General features: G+C 30.7%; 1 protein-coding gene and 1 long non-coding RNA gene across 2 annotated transcripts; one reads left to right on the plus strand and one right to left on the minus strand.

The window, feature by feature from the left end:
- Positions 1–665: 665 nt before the first annotated feature.
- Positions 666–2413, minus strand: LOC111618940. Its single transcript, XR_002755658.1, has 2 exons — positions 2359–2413; positions 666–2228 (listed from the first exon to the last, which is right to left on the minus strand). It is a non-coding gene; the product is annotated as an uncharacterized LOC111618940 (long non-coding RNA).
- Positions 2414–2656: 243 nt separating this feature from the next.
- Positions 2657–3883, plus strand: LOC111618941 (protein HEXIM-like). The gene has a single exon (XM_023360566.1). The coding sequence runs from the start codon at positions 2805–2807 to the stop codon at positions 3588–3590; it is 786 nt and encodes a 261-aa protein (XP_023216334.1). The 5' UTR covers positions 2657–2804; the 3' UTR covers positions 3591–3883.
- The last annotated feature ends 16431 nt before the right edge of the window (positions 3884–20314 follow it).

A 20314-nucleotide genomic window follows, 5' to 3' on the forward strand; every position in this document is an offset into this window, starting at 1 on the left:
CGTTCTAATTGTTTACTTTAAAAAGATTACTACTTCATTTTCAAAATAGTAGAAACATTTTTACCATCGAGGTAAGGATCGACGTCATCAAAGTAAGGCCTATTTATTAAATAATTAAAAATCGATATTATCATTTGTAAAATCATTAAATTGATTAGTTTCTATTAAATATCGAATATTAATCATTCGTGGTTTACATAAAATTGTATAATGGACATTCTGATCCTTCCAAATACATTTAATATTCCAAAGAATCTGTTAAAAATGTGAATGATTATTCTATACAAAGAGAAGACAAAAAAATTACATCGAATATTACTTATTAATATACTTACACATTGATATATTTCCCATCTTGCAATAAAAATTTGATTTATCGTTGATATTCTACAAAGTCTTCCAATAAAATAATGCGTTCAATTAATTTATAATACGACATTAAGTGAATGATATATTTTCTTTAAATAATTATAATAATCAAGAAACATCTATAGACAAGCATCCGCAATAACTACAATCAGCAATATTGTTTAAATGTTAACATTACCTTACACAACAATACTTATCTTGCAGCGCCATCGTAAATAAGAAAATTACAAAATAAATATACTACTTTCGTTGAGATTTTTATCATCATCTAAAAATTTAATAGTCGGAATGTTCTATTTATAAATCAGAAAGAGAATAAACATTTTAAATAAAGTAGTATTCGATTATCAACAAAACTGCCCACACAAAAACTATCAACCCACATAACTCGTTACGCATCTCATTTCCAAACAAAAGTTACTCAGTAACTCTCACTCAACAGATTCGAGGTCAGGTGGTTATTTAAAATACACTCCCTCTCCTTTTTAGTGAACAACGTCCACTGAACTCAAGGCACGGAGTGGCTAATATTTTGCAAGTCTGCTTTCCTTCCGAATATTACTTTTAACATATTTACACAGGTGGAAAGAATGCGAGTTACAGAATAACACAACTCCATTTTCACGCCTTCCAGTACGCCAACGGAAATCATAATTAGAAAACATTTTCAGAGGTGTAAGAGAAGACCTCGATAAGCCCCATAACATGGATTATCATTCGTTGATTCGAAATACCGATTTCAATCCGACCAACCATTTTCTGTGACATTGAGAAACTACAAATGACAGACGTTTCTATCCTTAACTTGGTAAGATGATCCGTTGTTCGAAATCACACTAGTGTTAAAGACGGTAAACAACTTCCTTTCCTATCATTCAAAGCTCTGCATACCGTGGCATAATTACCCTAACGAGCGACATAAAATCAGAAACCAAATTAATAATCACAGTATATTTATGTCGCTTACTTAATACACGCATTAACACTTTTTACGTAAATCGTGTGTTTTGATTTCGTAATCATCTTCGAGTATGTTACGTAAAAAAGTTTTCGTTACGCAGATTTCGTGTTGATCGTTTTGTGTTTTTCGAGCATGTTTATGTAGAGGTGTTGTAAACCAGAATACACCTCCAAGAGCATGCGCAGTGTCCACTCCATTAATGACCTTCTATATCAGCTACTGACGAGTTGCCTGTATTTGGTTAATTTTGCACGTAGGCTTTTCGCGGGGATTGGCAACAGCGGAGTAAACTTAATAAAATGGAAGCGCATTTTAAAAAGAAAATTAAGAATAAAAAAAATTCGTTAAGGGACTTAGCAAGAAATTAAGATTATCGTACCGAATTAGGAATTTGGGATTAACTGGTATCTATTGTTGCATCGTTGAGTAGAAAACTAGCTACCAAACTGGTGTTGCAAGTTTTTTTTTTATCACCATATTCTCCCTCCTAGATCTATCATTCTCACTGGGCCAACTTCCCGAAAATATTTAAGTCATAACACGTGTCGATTGATTTGATTTAAAATAAGAATGGTCTAATTACTTTTCCCGATATTTAATTACAGTATTTGCTACGGGACGGGCAAATCGAACGCCAATAATGGATTTTATTCTAATAGGGGAAGGGCTTTTTTCACTTTGGAACTGGGGATTTTCGTTTTTTTGTAAACGATGCGGGGGTGAAATGTTTGATGGAAGTGACGAGATGTTTTTAGTACGTGACTGATGGTGATTCCGGATGGTAGAGGTTGCAACGAGGGTGGGGCACATCCATCCACCAAACTGCGAGCCACTGGGAAACCAGAAATAGCCTTCAACAAGACGGCCAGGTGATGTTGACGGCTCGAGTACCTATCAACTGCGGAAGAAAGGTGCGCACGAAATCAGCGACTAATAAAATAATAACTGAGGGATGTAGTTAGCATTTTAAGTGTATAAAAATCATGAGTAAGACTGACCGATTCGATCAGCAAGAAAATTCTACTCACCTTGTTCTAGTTATGCTCCATGATGGCCGATTTCGTCCACGAGGTGGCACTACCGGATGGAGCGTCTAATGCACGATTACACGTGTCCTTCCGCCATACGATAAAACTCATTAAATAAAACGTTTCAAAAAATTTGCTTTGTTATAAGAATACGATGCTATATCGCGTAGAATAAAAAGTTATTTGTTTATAAACGAAATATCGGGCAACGAGTTAAAACCGATGTGAAGCGAAAGACTAAAGTTTAGAAAGGACTAGGTTTTGATGAATCGTTACACAATTCTAAAGAGTCGGGTTAAGCTGGGAGCGGGTCGTGGTTGGCATCAGTTGTGCGGTGGTCGTATGGACGTGAGGATGGTGAGTTTTTTAGGACGTCGTCTCTTCTTTAATTATTAATATTCGCAGATTGACGTTAAATCAAAGAAACAGTGTTAGTTGACGTAGGAATGAGCGAATTGGGTGTTTTGGTGCCAGAAGAAAAAGCAACGTATGTGACGTCGTCTCGTATGGTAGAAACTGCGCCCTCTACCGATTCTCCGCTGGACGAAGAATGTAAACAGAAAAACGGACGTAGGACGTTGAGTGAGAAGGAGGCTTCGTCGCGAAAGAAAAAGCATAGACGCGGAAAAACGAAAAAGCGGAGGTGGAAACCTTATTATAAAATGTCGTGGCAGGAGAGAAGAGAATTAGAAGAAAGGGAAACGCTTCGAGCCAATCGTATTAGGGCCGAAATGTTAGCTCACGGACAACCGTTAGCACCTTACAATACTACTCAGTTCTTGATGGAAGATCACAATGTTCAAGAGCCGAATTACGAACACATCCCAAACGGTCACAGGCATAATAACCGAGAAAATAGCGTAGATTCTTCCGACGAATATTACAGTTCGCCGGAAGACGAGGAAGATTTCTTACAGAAGCAGTTTACGGAAGCGTACGATAACATTCATGCCGAACGCTTAAATGCCATGTCTAAAACAGAACTTGTACAAGAATATATTTTGTTGGAAGATAAAGTGGAAGAACTAGAAAATCAATTGAAGAACGCCTCGCGTTGTCCCAATGATAGGTTAACGGCTGAACAAGAAGTGCAAACAGTGTTAGAAGATCAGTTCGAGAAAGTTCGTATCTTCAAAGAGGAGATTAAAAAATTGACAGATGAAAATAATCGCTTGAAAAGCGAAAACGAATTGTTAAGAAGTCGGGTAGCCGAGAACGATCGCATTTCTTAGAAATTACGGCATTTCATTCATTTTGTAATTACGTCATCATTTGTAGATAGTTCTCTCTACAGTTTGACGTTTTTTTCATTTTTTAATTGACGAATATATTTTTTTTCGTTGTTGTTTTCTACATCAATACTGTCAAATGTTTCTGGAACCAAGTAGATCTGGACAACCGATTTGTTTGTATACATGACGACCATTTCATTGGAGAGAGCGTATCATTGTCATTTAGTCATTGAGTTGTGTATATGTCAAGATTAAAACACTTTTGTTCTTTCCAGTTTTTGAGTGACCAATAATCAACTATTTCTATTTTTGGCTTTTAAAAAAATATTTCACTCCGAGGTAAAATATTAATTCTCTTATCCTATTTTAAAACATTCGAAAATTCGGTTCCTCCAGTTCTGTTGTAAGAAAAGAAGAATTTTAAAATTAAATATGCAGAATTCTTTACTAAATTTAAATATGATTGATTATTAGAAATATACGGAATTTGAAGCATTTCGTATCTAAAAATATTTTGAGTCGATTCATATGCTTTATGACAATCGAGATAAACATTATATATATATATATATATACACATTGAATACGATAAATAAAATAGATGCAGTTGTATTAGACAATAGTTTTCGGTTATCTGAACTTGTCGCCCTACATTTATATTAGTCTAGTTTTTCTTTTGTGCTAGTCCATGCTTTGTTAATTATTCAAACCATTTTGATTGTATCGAGTCGTAAAAATAATTTTATTTCGTGAAAACCTAAATTTTTGGACAACTCGTATTCATGCGACTTATCTAAAAAAAAAAAAAATTGAAGACTACGCGGAAAGTACGATCGATTGATATACGTTGCAACAAAAAGTTATTTTAAGATTTTTTACATAAAATATTTATTTTATATGTTTATCTGTGACTTATTGAATTAAATTGATATAAATATTGAAGTAAACTATTGGAAGTTATTTTCATATTAACTGACAACTTCAACTGGAAGTGAAAAATGCTCGAAAGAGGGTGAAGGACGTGAATTTTTCATTTTTTTAACGTGAATTTACTGTCGCGACCGATTTCGAAAGGGGATTTTGTTAATTTGTATAAAAAAGAAGTGTTGTTTAGCGACTCTCCTATCGTGCAATAAATCTTTCGTCCTAAATTAAAATCCTACAGATGGTGTAATCGGTTCCGCTTCTGTTTAATGGGTGCGTAATTGAATGTAACGGAGTTCAATTCTTGAACTTTTCCTCATTCTTTTTAGAATTTTTTTTAATAAAAGAGAAATACCGTCATCGGTAAGCTTCGATCTTGATATGTTTGCTTGTCGCTATCGATCTGGTCTTTTGGCCATTCAAAGCAACTTGCTCAACGGACTTAGCGTCGAAAATACTTCCATTCTAAGTAGTTACGTACGGTAAATCAATTTAAGAATTAACAATAGTAGCATGTTTAAAATACTTATCGAATCTTACATTTATATAGAGAAACTAATAAATTTGGATTAGTATTGTTGCATGAATATTCATTTAAGTCATTTAATCTCAAAGACGAAAGTATTGTAATCTTGCGTTTTGTGTATATTCATAAACATTTTCTTATAAAATAATACATTCATTTTAGAATCTCAAATTAATAGTTTTCCTCTAATAAAGGATAGCCACTGGAGATGGAACGATCAACAGTTTCGTGCTGTTCTCATCTACCTGTCATGTTAATGTGTTCAAGTGTTCTAATTCATTTTCTGTGGCATATTTTAGTCAAAGTTGATGATTACAATAAAAAAAAATAACACACTGATTTTCTTTCGTATGCAAGGGAAATTATGAATTTTAAAGCTTGTTTCATTCATCAAAGATTCAGAATATTTATGAATAGCTTTATAATAAACAACGTTTAATGTGTATATCAAAGAAAATATTCAGTCATTTTCCGCATGATATATATGATTTAACCTCATCTTTTTCGTTTGATGTACCGTTATATTAGGTTATTCTTCGAAACCCTATCATATAATTAGTTTCGGTGGCAAAAGAATCACACTTCCTAGTTGTGTGAGGTGAGTGTTTTTTCGTTTCGTGTCTGGAAATCTGTAATGACAAATGCAACCGACCTATAATCGCGTAGCTGTGTTAGTGACCCCGCGACGAGCAAGGGACTTGCACACTATTCCTATTGAGTATCGTTCTGCATGGAAGCAACCAGTCACTGTCATATATAAAATTATTATCCGTTGCTTTTATATAACGTTTTATCAATTATAATATTTTTAAAGTTTTAGAGTGCATAATAATAAACATTCGTTTTCGAATTTGATTGTAGATTAACCGTTTTGATACCAAAACAAGGCAGCTGTTTCCTATCCCTAATCCCCATTGTAGAATGAACTCGTCTTTGTGAAGCAAACTTGAATTGTCTGCCCTCACCCACCCGTGTCTCTGTCTTCGTGGAGGTTGCTTTGCTCTGGAAACTGGAATTCTGTGACGTCATGCAAATCGCAGGTTGCTTAAAAGTGCTTGTTGAATATAGTCGATCTGAAATAAAAATTCACCTCACTAGTAATGTATTCATATATAAAATGCGAATAATAAAGTTAATGTTTATATTCAAACAGTTGGGAAAAGAAAAGTTCACCAGCGATTGTCAATAATAGAAATTAAAAATGAAATTGCATTGATAATCATCAAAGGTAAGTAGCCTAGAGTATTTACTTAAGAACTTTATATTAGATTATAATTGTATTAATAATTATATATAATAAAAGACATTTTCAAAGGCTTAGACAGATACAGTACCTTTTGGTGACATGGATGTTGAATATTCGTGTTTAGTTCAACATTAACACAATTGTTATTTGATTGTAGATCGCTGTTTGAATAGTTGTAATAGCTTTTTCAAAAGGAGAAAAAGTTAAAGAAATCTTCAGGAAAATTTGATCGAGATGAATTGCTTTTCACAATAATAAGTTCTACGGAATCGAGTAAATTATATTCCAGGTTTAAAGCGAAGGAAATTTTTTAGGGGAAGGGAAAGATGTACGGACCTATTTGGAAAAAGTAAGTAATTTTTTAAAAATATGATGTTTTAAAATGGTTCGATTGTGTTTTTCATGTATGTTAGTCGACTCAATAGATTTTAATTTTGTTTAATATTGATAATTTAAATAATATACTGTATTTGAATGATAAGAAATTCCAATAATATTTTTAACTGTATGTGTTTATAATATTTTCAGATGTATGTAAATTTCTTAAATTATTTATAAATTAATCGATATTTCGGAAAAAGAAATTAATTCGAGTTAATCAACTTAATACTTAAATATTATTTATAAGTTAAACTCAAGTAAGATTGAGCATAAATTATTTATTAATAAAATATTTTAATATAGCTTTTTAGGTAATTAATCGTTTTGTTTCTTTGTAATTAATTATTTAAATATTTTTAATTTAAATATTCTTTATGTGATTAAAAACATATATCCAATTTTATTAGTTTAAATTATTGTTTACAGAAGGAATAAGATGACTACTTCCTGGACTTGTGAGTGGGGTAAAAGTTCGATAGGCACAAAAATTTATTGAAGTTGTATCTTTTTGTGTATTTAAACACAAAAAGATACAACTTAGCCTTTGTTCTGTATGCCACGAGAATTTAATCTCGTGGCATACAGAACAAAGGCTAGAAATAGTCTTGCTGTCAGCGAGAAAAAAATGCTTATATTTTTTTAATACTCTTTCAATCTAATTAAATTCAATCTAAATTTACTTTTACGGTAGACAGATTCGATGCCTGCATTCAATTTACAAGTTATTTAGTGTTTATAGCAGATCCTAACTATGATGAAAGAACAGTAGCAGATTTTATGGCCTCTTTTTTAATGTATGTATCAATTTCAATTCACCTATGAGATCTATCAGCTAAACCAAGAATGAATTAGGTTACGTTCGACTTGCCAACTTTAGTGTAAACCATCGATCAATATTCCGTTTTGCTCGTGTCTGATGAGATATGTGAATGATTGAGATTGCAATTTTCTAATCATACTTCCCCTCTAATCTCTTCTGAAATTCGTTCTTTCTGCGAGTCTGACTTTGATAGGTAGAGATTTGTTCGAATGAATAATGATAGCTTCTGCGGAATACTTCTTTAGTAGTTTTTTTATGTATTGATGAAAGCAAAAGCGTTCTCTAAATCATTTAGTCACTCGTATAAAGTATTAATTGATTTGTGATATGACATTCGCGACGTTTCTGCACGAAAAATGATCGAAAGTGGAAATAGGTTTACTACTGCCTTTGGCTGTCGGCGTCTTTGGTTTCTCATTGGATGACACAGAAAGAATTTCCTAATAACTTTTTTTCCTCTTTTCTAGCTTGTAAAGCGATATTACAACTTAACAAATCGTAAACTTTATTTGCTAAAAATTTCGTTAGAATTTCCAGATTATAAGAGAAAAAAATCTTAGCTTCTTTAATTTTTAATATTTTAAATAAGAGTTAAATTTTTATTTTCTTTAAAAATAAAACGGACTTAATTTAATGTCATTACAATTACATTAAATATTAAAATTAGTCTTTAAGTATTAATGATTCGAAATTTCAAACAATTATTTTGTTTTTGTTTAACAACAATAATTTAATTTTTATTATTGATTTAATATTTAAATAGCGGTTGTGATAATCAAATATCTCTTACTGAATTTAGCTTATTTATATATTTTTCGAGAGTATTAAAATGTAATGTCGAGATAATTCGAAACTATTGAACGTAATTCAACAAAAGATGGTATATAGCATGGTTCTTAAATGAAAATATCACTTCAATTATGAGTAAAACATATTCGTGTATAGAAAACATTCTGGAAGATTTTTAAAATTAATTTATTGAATTGACTTATTGTCGGTTTAGATATTAAATCAGTGTTTCTCAAACTTTTTTATCTGGTGGCACACTGAAATTATTAAACAAAATTCACGGCACCCCTATTATTATTTTTTTTTCTTTTGCTTTTTTACGGTTAGTAAAGATATGAAGGAGGAGAAGTCTTTGAAAAAAATAAAAGTTTTTTAAAGTAAGTCTATTTCCAAACAACACAAAAACATTCAAAACAAAACTTATTATTATAAAGGTATCTGGTGATAAAATGTGAACTTAATGTAAAGTATGCGCTTGATGCTGTTTGCATATTTCCTTGATATTAGGTCGTGTTTTTGAGATACCCTCATCTCATTTTCAAGGGCCTTTAGTCTTTCTCTCTTCTTTGTTTTAATATTTACGAGTGTAGAGAATCCCACTTCACAGAGATACGACGTGGAAAACTGCAATAAAATATTAAGTGCTTTGAATCCTATATTGGGATATTCCTTCATAATTGTTTTCCAAAATGAATTCAGACTTATTTCTGAATGTTTCAATCTTAACGTACGATCGTTACGTATATCAATTAATTCTTCGGCTCCTGCAAGACTGAACTTACTTATTTCTGATGTTGTCTCTACAAAAGGATTTCGAATACAGTCGTACAAGTCAACTTATATGTCGGGGAAATAATGGTTATTTTTTTTCTTTTAACGACGCTAAATGACTGTAAATAAGTTTTTGCAAATTTGTATTGTTACATTTTGCTTTGGCAACTTGAATAAACATTTCTACATTATTTGCGTTTACGTTTATCTTCCACATTTTTATTTTATCTTTAAAAGCTTTAATTTTATCTACAGATATTAAAATATTTTCATTTCTACCTTGCATACTTGAGTTTAACTTGTTCAGGTGATCAAATATGTCTGTTAAATAAGCTAGTTTGGAACACCAAGAACCATATTGTAACAATATAAAAAATTCTGGTTTGTTTTCATGTTGAAAAAATATTATTTATTCTTTAAGTTCAAAAGCACGATTTAATACGCGACCTTTCAAAAGCCATCTCATTTGGTATGAAGAAGCGGATTATTATGATGAGATTGCATCTTTTCACATAGTTTTGCAAATATACGCGATTTTAATGGTCTAGCTTTGATATAATTAACCATTTTAATGATTTCTTCTAACACTCTTTTGAGTTCAGAGCCTATTGTTTTTGCTACCAATGATTCACGCTGAATGAAGCAATGAGTTGTTACAATGTTTTCGTTTCTCTTTTTAGCATATGAAACAAATCCTTTTATAATTCCAATCATTGAAGGGACGCCATCTGTGCATACACTCACGCAAGATTTCCAAGATAGACCATTTGTATTAAAATATGTGTTCATTATATCAAAAATATTTTTTCCCGTTGTAGTTTTTTCGAATTCCTTGCAACATAAAAATTCTTCCAAAATTTTATCATCTTCAATAAATCGAGTGAAAGCAAGTAAATGTGCTTTACCACCGATATCAGTTAGATCATCCAACTGCAAACTAAATAATTTCGATTCGATTATTTTATTTATAACTGATTTTTCAATATTAACTGATAGATCACTAATATGTCTACTCGTAGTGTCATTTGACGAAGGAATCATTTCTATTTCTTCTTCTGCTTCAGCACCAAAAATTGTTCTCACAATTGCTGTACAGGCCGGGCGAATCAAAGTTTCGCCAATAGTATGAGGCTTCATTTCTCTCGCGATTATTTCTGCGACTAAATAACTAGCTTCTTGAACGCGGTCAGCAACTGTATATTTTTTTTACAAAACTTTTACTTTGTTTTTCTTGTAATTTTATCACATCTTTGAAATATTCAAGAGGTTTTTAGACAAGTGATCATGTTTTGTGGAGAAGTGTCACAATAATTTACTGGGAACCATGGCTTCATTCGATAAAATCAAACCACACACAATACATTTTGGTCTGGGAATTAATTTATCATCACATCAGATAAATCCCATTTTTAGGTAACTGTCTTGATGTAAGCCAGTTTTTACATTCTTTTTTAATGAAACATTTTTACGAGAACTTACTGTTTCTGTTTCTTTTGTTTTAATAGTGCTTGTTTGTTGCTCAAAGTTAAAAATAGTCAAATCTTCACGAATAGAGCTCTCAATTTTTGATGATTTACTAGTGCTAATTGATTTCTTAGCTTTGCTACCAGTAACCACTTCTTGATCATTAGAATCTTCACGTTTTTTTTTTTAATGAAAAAATTATTCGTGATATTGAACGACAAAATTAACTTCAATATTTTATTATAAAATTTAATTACAAGTTAATAATTTATTTTTTCTTGCTGTAAAGAAGAAAGAATATTTGTATATAATGCTTTTTCGTTATTGTCTGAACATATAACAATAACAAAAACAACTACTTATTGCATTCAACGCATTTATATTGCACTTCTACTCGCTGCAGGAACAGAAGAACAGACAACTAGTAACTAGTTGTCTAGTATTTACATGTCGCCAATTACCGAGTCACTGAGACATGTGGTGACGTAACAAGATTAGTAGAAAAGAACCAATATTCATTTTTTATTAATTGTTTTAATTATTTATTTAATTTGATACTTTAATTCAATTATTTTAAGTAATTTTAATTTAATTATTTAAAAATTTCGGGGCACCCTTGTGGCATACTTGCGGCACCCTAAAGTGCCGCGGCACCCGCTTTGAGAACCACTAGTATATATATTGAATTCGAAAACTTGTGAGACATTAATTGATAATTATTTAAAATGATAATCACTATAAAATTACATACTGTAATACTCGTTGAATCATTGAACAAAAAAAACTAACTTGTAAGTCCATTTCAATATAAATATAAGCATTCATTTGATCGAAATGTTAACCAATGCTCACAGAATCCTCGAGATTTCTAGAAAAACTTTGATTTGGGATTTTTAAGTATTTTTTAATGCCCATATTTTAACTGTAGTTATGAATTATTTAGAACTAATTAACTTTCTCAGCGTATGTAAATAGAGTAGAATTTTGTTAATCCGGTATCTACGAAATCAGAGTGATGCCGGATTTGTAATTTCGCAAAATTCGATAAATTATATGCGGTTTAAACGTTCCATATATTGCTGTACAGTACATTATGCTGCTGTATACTTACGATTTGTTTACGCACGTTCTTTAATTAGTCTAAAAAATGAAAAAAATGATCATTCTTCTCGAACCCACCGTCGTTATTCCGATATACAGCAATGTGCACTTCCCTTCAATTTTTACCTGGAGTCTTTAGTGTACCACCTACCCAAACATATTCCGATTCGAGGAATATGTTTGGATAGGTGCAGCTAGAATTATTACCGGACATTTCTGATTATCGGGTGCCGGATTAACAAACTTCTATTGTATTGATATAAGAGAATTTCTATTAACCTCATTTCGTTTTTCCTTCGCTTAATAATTGTTATAGTCGATGATCGGAAATATTCTAATACGTTCTTCGAAAATGGTTCATTTTAATAATCGACATAAAAAGGGAAAAATTATAATACAAGATAGTTTCATTTAATAATAAATAATATTAGTGATACAGTATTCTATTACTTAAAATTAAACTGAAATAATTAAATAAATTAATTAAATGTTAATCATATATTCAAATAACATACTTATTAAAAAAGATTATAAACTATATCGTTTCTAAATAATTGGGTAAATTTTTATTCAATAATAATGTGAGGCTGTATATTCGTAAAGTAAATTTATTAATAAAATTTTACCAAATACTGTTATAATTTAATAATAGTTGAATGTTAATGATGCTTGAACCCACCAGCGGTTTTTTCCATAATAAACCACCGAACACTGGTCCGTCGAACAGTCGTCGGTTTGTGTCTTGCCAACGGGCTGGCCATGTGAAGTTTTCCGGGATTTCTTCACGTTTGTAACACCTTAATACGGGCCCGTTTCCCATAAAAAGTCTTCCCAAGATCATTCCCCACGGCAGATCGTCCACTTGTCGCGTTGCCACAAACAAACAAACAATGACGTTTGAATAAATGAAAACTTAATGATAACGCGCAACTTGTCATAATTATTGTTAAAATTATTTAAATTTCCATATTATCTATCAAAATAGAATTACTTTAAATCCATGCCCAATTGAAAGATAAATTTTTAGTTTAAGTAACTTTGACTGATGGCCATACTTTCCCTATACAATTTTGACTGATGGCCATACTTTCCCTATGTTATAATATAACAAAGGGAAAGTGTGGCGATCGGTCAGAAAATGTTCCCCAAGATTTTTACATTTTTGGACTCGGGACACCTTGGAACGTCGAGAAATGCAAAAATTTGGATTTTTTTTTTTTGTATGTATGAATGTTAACGTGTGGGGAACACGATTTTGTTCACCCTGTTTGAAGCTTAATAACTCCTGTGCTTTTTGTCGAAATTTTCTGAAATTTTGCGGGGAGGATTTTTTATTAGGGAGATTGATGCTATTAAATTTTGGTGATTAAAGATCGAGAGGTGGGAAGATAAAGGTCGTGTCATATCTCGAGTAGGATCTAACTTAATGACGATTTAACACGACCGTTTCCTTTACTAGTTTCTTTTAATTTACTAAGTTTAAATTTTGGTGTTTTTTTAGTAACATCAATCACACGGGGATACATTAATTGATTATGTAGACTTTATTATTGTATTCGAAAATGCATTTTGGGTTCTATTAACACCTCTTCAGTTTTTTTAGGCTGCAATTTGAAAAAATTGGTGACCTATAAATTTCCATTGTCGTCCGTCCGTCTTTCCTTAATTACGAGAATGGAGTTAGATTAGACCAGATATGGAAAGTTTGGGAAGAGAGGCCCCGATTAACTATATACAAACTTCTGATGCAAACCAGAAGTCACGTTATTTTAATTCAAATATTTTCCCTTGAAAGGCTTTAGATAGATGACCGGCACGACTCTATTGTTAAAGGAAAAGTATGATGTACAGGGGCAAGACACAGCTAATTTGAAGATGAAGACCATGGGCCGTATTCTGGTCACCGTCTCTGGTCTCTCGTCTCTCACAAGCCGGTCGCTGATTGGCTAATCCAAATGATTAGCCAATCAGCGACCGGCTTGTGAGAGACGAGAGACCAGAGACGGTGACCAGAATACGGCCCATGGTCTTCATCTTCAAATTAGCTGTGTCTTGCCCCTGTACATCATACTTTTCCTTTAACAATAGAGTCGTGCCGGTCATCTATCTAAAGCCTTTCAAGGGAAAATATTTGAATTAAAATAACGTGACTTCTGGTTTGCATCAGAAGTTTGTATATAGTTAATCGGGCCTCTTGNTTTAAAAACCTTTTTTAAAAAAGGTTTTTTAATATACTGTATCCAGTTTAATTGTCCAGTTTTAATACCAATCTTGTTAAATAATTGAATACTATTTGTAAAAAAAAAAAGAACTGAAGAGGGACTAATAGAACCCGAAATGTATTTCCGAATATAATAATAAAGGCTACATAATCAATTAATGTATCCCTGTGTGATTGATGTTACTAAAAAAGCCAAAATTTACGCTTAGTAAGTTAAAACAATTTTATTCGTCATTAACATTTACAACAATTTTTTATAAAACCATTTTATAATAATTAAAAGTATAAAAAGTTTTTTTAATAAAATATCGTATCAGATTGCGCTACCATATGTTTCCAGGAAAGTTAAGAAACTCATTGCTGTATTTTTATTCCCGTAATAGATTAATTTAAAAAACACTTAAGCTTTAGCATCAATACTTTAGCCTATTCAATAACAGAACTCTCTTACAGAACTAATTTTAATTCTGTGTTTTTGATTCACTTTCACTTTTAATTGAAAATCTATCAACAATAAACTCATTAGAATGGATGAATTTTCATAGTCAAAAGCGAAATCAAAAATGAAAAGAGAGAAGAATTAATTAATCCACGCTTTACTTTTGTCGTAGTATGAAAATATAATCTCTATTTCTTGCTTAATCTTTGTAAAAATAAATTATCTTATTAATTAATAAGACTGCATTTTACTTAGACAATAATAATAATTCCAGGATGTAAAATCATAATGCTTGTATTACTCTACCAACGTTTTAACCAACTGCAAGACACAAACGTTTCTATAAATGAGTCAGAATTTTAATCAAACATATTTAATTAACTATTTATTAAATTAATTTAAATTTAATAACTTTTAAATATATAGTTAGTTATACTTTTATAGTAAAATAAATTAAAAAATATTTTTTTCGAACTAAGTAGATTGATCCTAACAGACAGAAACCATATTTATTCATTCAGTGTTCCGGAAATGAGATATAATTTCAATTTTGATTGATATCTGCAGAACCACATGGAATGTGAATCATAAATATATGTGTAAGGTTTGATAAAGAAACATATAAATAAACAATATATAGGGTATATGCTGTAATGCTATTATTTTATCAAGTAATATTTATAGGATGCTGTATACGGATGTAGTTCTAACTACAAATATCCAAATGTTGCCCAATTTTTTTTGCAAATATTGTTGTAAGCTTGCTATTGCCATCAATATCCGCAAGCATTTTAACGATTGTCATACTCATTAACTATCTGTCGAGATTACAAATTAATAGTCGCATAGAAACATAATTTTCTAGGAAAGCAGATTTTTTTTTGTTTATGCATTGTCTTCCTAAATTAATTAAAATGCTGAAAATGAAAACTGTAATTACTTTTATAAAACTTTAGTGCATTAAACAGTAGCAATGCTTATGTTTTAATCATTGAAATGATGTCACTATAATTTTATTCTTAATAGCTCGCTAATTAAGCTGAAGATAAAAAAAAAGGCACTCGACTTTATTCTGGTTTTTCCCACTTTATAAGCCTACTTACAGTCGCGCGGTGTCTTAGTTTTAACATTAAATAGACGACAACATGACACGCATCGAATGGTAAGTACTGATATATGTATGAAAATAATAATAATAATATATATATATATTATTTTCATACAAGCATATAACAGAGATTACCAAATATACCATAAAATTTGTAAATTTATATTTTAAAATTAATAATAATGATGCATACACTAGACTTCGCTTGTTGTAATCTGAGACTCGTCTATATTGATAAGTAATAACATTAAGCAGTATAAATTAATATGGTTACAATNAACAGAGATTACCAAATATACCATAAAATTTGTAAATTTATATTTTAAAATTAATAATAATGATGCATACACTAGACTTCGCTTGTTGTAATCTGAGACTCGTCTATATTGATAAGTAATAACATTAAGCAGTATAAATTAATATGGTTACAATGAGTTCAAGTTCTGTTTTATTGATTATTCATTAGAAAGGACATATTAAAATGATGTAAAATATATAATTATTGTTATTAACTTATATGTTTTAGAACATGCTCTGATAATATTATACGACTGATAACATTATCCATGATTATAATAAGCAGATTCTACTGTGTACATATATCATTTAAAGTTTATGTATTTTAAATGTCAAGGTAGATTGCAGAACGATTCTCATTTACATTATCATATATTTAATTAAACTAATAGCAAACTTTCAAAAGAAAATAACTTTGCTAACGTACCCAAATATTCTTCAATATTTCAAATACCATTTTAGTTCTACTTCATGAATTGGCTATTATATAATGAGAAACGTAAAACAAATTATATAATAATAATGAAAAGTAGTAAATTTGCTGTGAGCAACTCGAATATTTAAAAATAATATTCATTTTATTTACCGTGTTTCCCCGAAAATAAGACAGTGTCTTATATTAATTTTTGCTCTGAAAAATGCGCTAGGTCTTATTTTCAGGGAATGTCTTATTTTTTCCAGGAAGAAGAATTCACATTTATTATTGAACAAAAAAATTCCCAAGTTGAACTTAGACGAGAGTGACATATATCCGGTGTGTCGAACTGTCACCTTTTTATAGCGTCAACATCAGACTCGATGACCAATTAGTGCTTACTGAACTGTAGCACTATGCAAATGTCATGTGGCGTGATTCCCGGCCGACCAATTAGCCATCACCAGCTGTAACGTTATGGAAATCTGTGATTCCCAAGCCATAGTCTTATGCAAATCATGCCTTGTTGCGTAATTGTCTGCTGACCAATCAATGGCTGTACTTTCAAAAAGCCAACGGCCACTTTCAACCATCTGTCGATGACCATTACGACTAAAAAAAAAACTTTGGTAGGTCTTACTTTCACGGGGAGGTCTTATATTTCGCAATTCAGGAAAATCTGTGCTAGGTCTTATTTTCTGCAGATGTCTTATTTTCGGGGAAACACGGTATTTAAAGAAAATAAATAACATGTAGAAAATTAATATTTAATATCATATAAAAAAAAATTCTGTCTACTAAAAATAAAGTTTTATTCAATGATTAGTTGAAAACTTAATCAAAATGTTTAAAAAATGTTCATCAAATTTAATAAATGAAAATAATACAGAAAAACAGAAGTAAAAATATTTCAAGGTAAAGTATATATCCGGGATGACAAACTGTGGCACTTAAGGAGAAATCATCTGCATGTAACGTATCATACGATTTCGATTTATCATCTGTCTTTAAAAAGACAGATGATAAAAAATTTTAAATCATCCTTTCGGTTTATCACCAGATCATAACGCGGGTTCAAAAACGTTTCTGGTATATATTTTTAAATATATGTATAACTTACTGCTTTGAAGAATTCGTAAATAGAACCCAAAATTAAAAAAAAAAAAATTGGTCCGAGGAATGCTTTTAGAAATCCAATAGCTGTATTTTTTCTGAGAATATCTGTAATAGTAAATTTTAAAATAAATACTGTTAAGTTTAACATTAGATGTCTAACAAGCTCGAACGAGGTCAAAGGCATTTCCTGTTATTATAATTTGTGTAGATTATTAACATCTACTTGCAGAATGACAACTTATAATTAGTATAACATTTGTTAAATAATAAACTTACAAATAAACTAAAAGCAAAATAGTCAACAATAAAGTCAAGGTTAAGTTCCCAATGTCTCCATGATAAGCATATCAATCGTAATTTCAACAGTTACACAATGGATATCAGACGGATGTATGACGTCATAGCGTTAATGTAAGTAAGTTTCCAATAATAAAGTTAATCACTGTATCTACTTTATTTTATATGATAGCACTTTTTCTAAAGATCGTTTGTTTCACCAAACAGGATTTTGGTCGTGCAATAACCGGATATAACCGGATGTTTTTAACACTGTCAGGAGCTCTTACACGACTTTCCCTGTACTCATTTCACAAAGTTAGTGGCGCAATGGGCCAGATTTTTTTTATTTCTAGATATTATACAAAACATAACCATAACGTAAAGTGCCTTTATTTATTACAATTTTTTATTAATCTTTATTAAAAAATACTTTCAGTAATGAATTTTTATGAAGAGAAAAAAATTCTAAAAAACATATTTCTTTAAGCAAATTTACTAAAAACTGGTAAAGGTTGGTAGTTAATATTAGTTATATTATTGGTAGTAATGTTTTAAAAATTATCAATACAAAAATATCAAAAACTTCAAATATAAATGTTATAAGAGTAAGTTATAAAAATGCCTAATAAGTCGGTTATAAAATTGAAATCTGATATTATCTATATTATATATTAAGCAATGTTATAAGATTATATAAACGCGCTTTGCCAATATTATGTAGACAAACTGCGTATAATTATATAAGTGAAATGCATTAATTAATAATAATCAATAAAAAATTCTTGACTTATAAAATGACAATTACGTAGAGACTGTTACAAACCATGAAGTAAAATCGCCCAATTGGCGAACATCGTTGAAACACTTTTTTTGCTCTCCGAAACGCCATCAAAAGTATTCTAATCTACGATTTTTCGTTCGATCAACGTTCGATATGGTATATGTGGCGCCATCTGTTATGACATTTTATTTTAAAATAATGTTTATATATAAAGGTAAAGGGAGTGGTGAAATAGAGGGGGTTCCTCTCTATTATATCGATAGCAGTTTTTCTAAAGATCGTTTGTTTCACAAAACAGGATTTTGGTTGTGCAATAACCGGATATAACCGGTTGTTTTTAACAAATTTAAAATCAAAAAACTGTCAGCTCTTACATGACTTTTTCAGTACTCCCCACTCCCTTGATCTTTAATTACTAAACTTTAATAGTATCAACGTCCCGTTTATAGAAATAACCCTGTCAAATTTCAGAGTTTTTAATTCATCAGTCCTTAGATATAACTCAAAATAGATGGGGACACAAGCAAACACATACACGATTTTGTAATTTTTGGGGGGGCTCCTGTAATGTCAAAACATTGAGAAATGCAAAAGAAACCTAGGAATCAAAATTTGACATATCCCCATAATTTGTCTACATCATATTCTATAATAGTTAAGAAATTAATACTAAATAAACAAACTTATAATTACTTCTTTTAAAATTGTAAAATTTAATATGCAACTACAGTATCTTAATTTTTACATAATTAAATAATATTGCTGTGAAATAAGAGTTTTCAGAAAAAATCAACACAAAGTTAAGTCTTTTCAAATAATGATTGCATTTTTTTAATTCTAAAATGCAATCATTATTTGAAAATACATCAAAATGAGGCTTCAGTAAATAAATTTTAATTTAAAAAATTTTGCAACGAGTTGCATACGTTTCTGCGCTTCACTTTTAATCTATATATATAAAAATAAATGTGTCTCTCTGTATGTCCTTCATGCATTTCCACACCATCACACCGTTTATCCGATTGCCATGAAACTTTGGGAAGTTGTTTAATATACTCCCGCGAAGGTTTCTGGCATAGTACAGTTATCCTACGATAGATGGCGCGAGTGTATACGAGCATTTCATCGTGAGTTCGATCGATTTCAAATTGTGAAGACCATTTCCCCCCTCCAAAAAATATCTCTATATATGCATTTGTGAACTGTTATTTACGATATTTGTAATAATTTTTGTTTAATCACTTTATTTCAACTATTTTTTGCTAATTATGTATTCGCTCGAACTTTGTTAAAACCTTAACCGTATCCCGAACAACAACCGAAGTCGTAGGAGGAAATTCGCCTATTTTACCGATCTAGGAATCCCCCTTTTCCAAATTTTAATATCGACTCAAAATAATTTAAAAAGACAAATTACAATAAAACGGTTTATTATCCAACTATCAGAAATTTCACAACATGCCAAGGAAGAGAGGAAGGAGCAATTAAATAATTAAAATTGTAAAGGATTAAAAAATATATATAAAAATGGGGAATATCGCACTTCTGACAATCGCTGCGAATGTGTGGGCTAGATTTGGAAAATCCGTGCTTCTCGCATGTACAATGTATGTGGCCGGCTCACGCGTCGGAAAACTTTCTGATTTATTCGTGTACGCACCAGACGGAAAAATAAAAAATATCGTGTATCCACAAACACTCCAATAAATAAATAGAATTGAAACGACACTTTGAAATGTTTTCTCGATGAAAATGAATAATAATAATAATAATAATGTAATAATAATAAGTTTCAATAAAAATGATAAAATGTAAATTGAATTTTAATATAACGAGTTTGCTTGAAGTTCTTCTGAGATCGCAGCAATGCGCGACGGGTAAGCTAGTTATACAATAAAAAACATATTATATGCTGATATTAAGTGTATTTTTACAAAATCGAATTAATAATATTGTAATTGTTCCAAAGAAAATTAGATTTTCTTTCATTGGAAACGAACTTAAGTTAAAATAATCAATCATAAGTAATAGATCTATCTTCATCAT

Source organism: Centruroides sculpturatus, unplaced genomic scaffold (assembly GCF_000671375.1).
Source record: "Centruroides sculpturatus isolate CEXI.00-Female unplaced genomic scaffold, Cexi_2.0 scaffold66, whole genome shotgun sequence".
Classification (NCBI taxonomy): Eukaryota; Metazoa; Arthropoda; class Arachnida; order Scorpiones; family Buthidae; genus Centruroides; species Centruroides sculpturatus.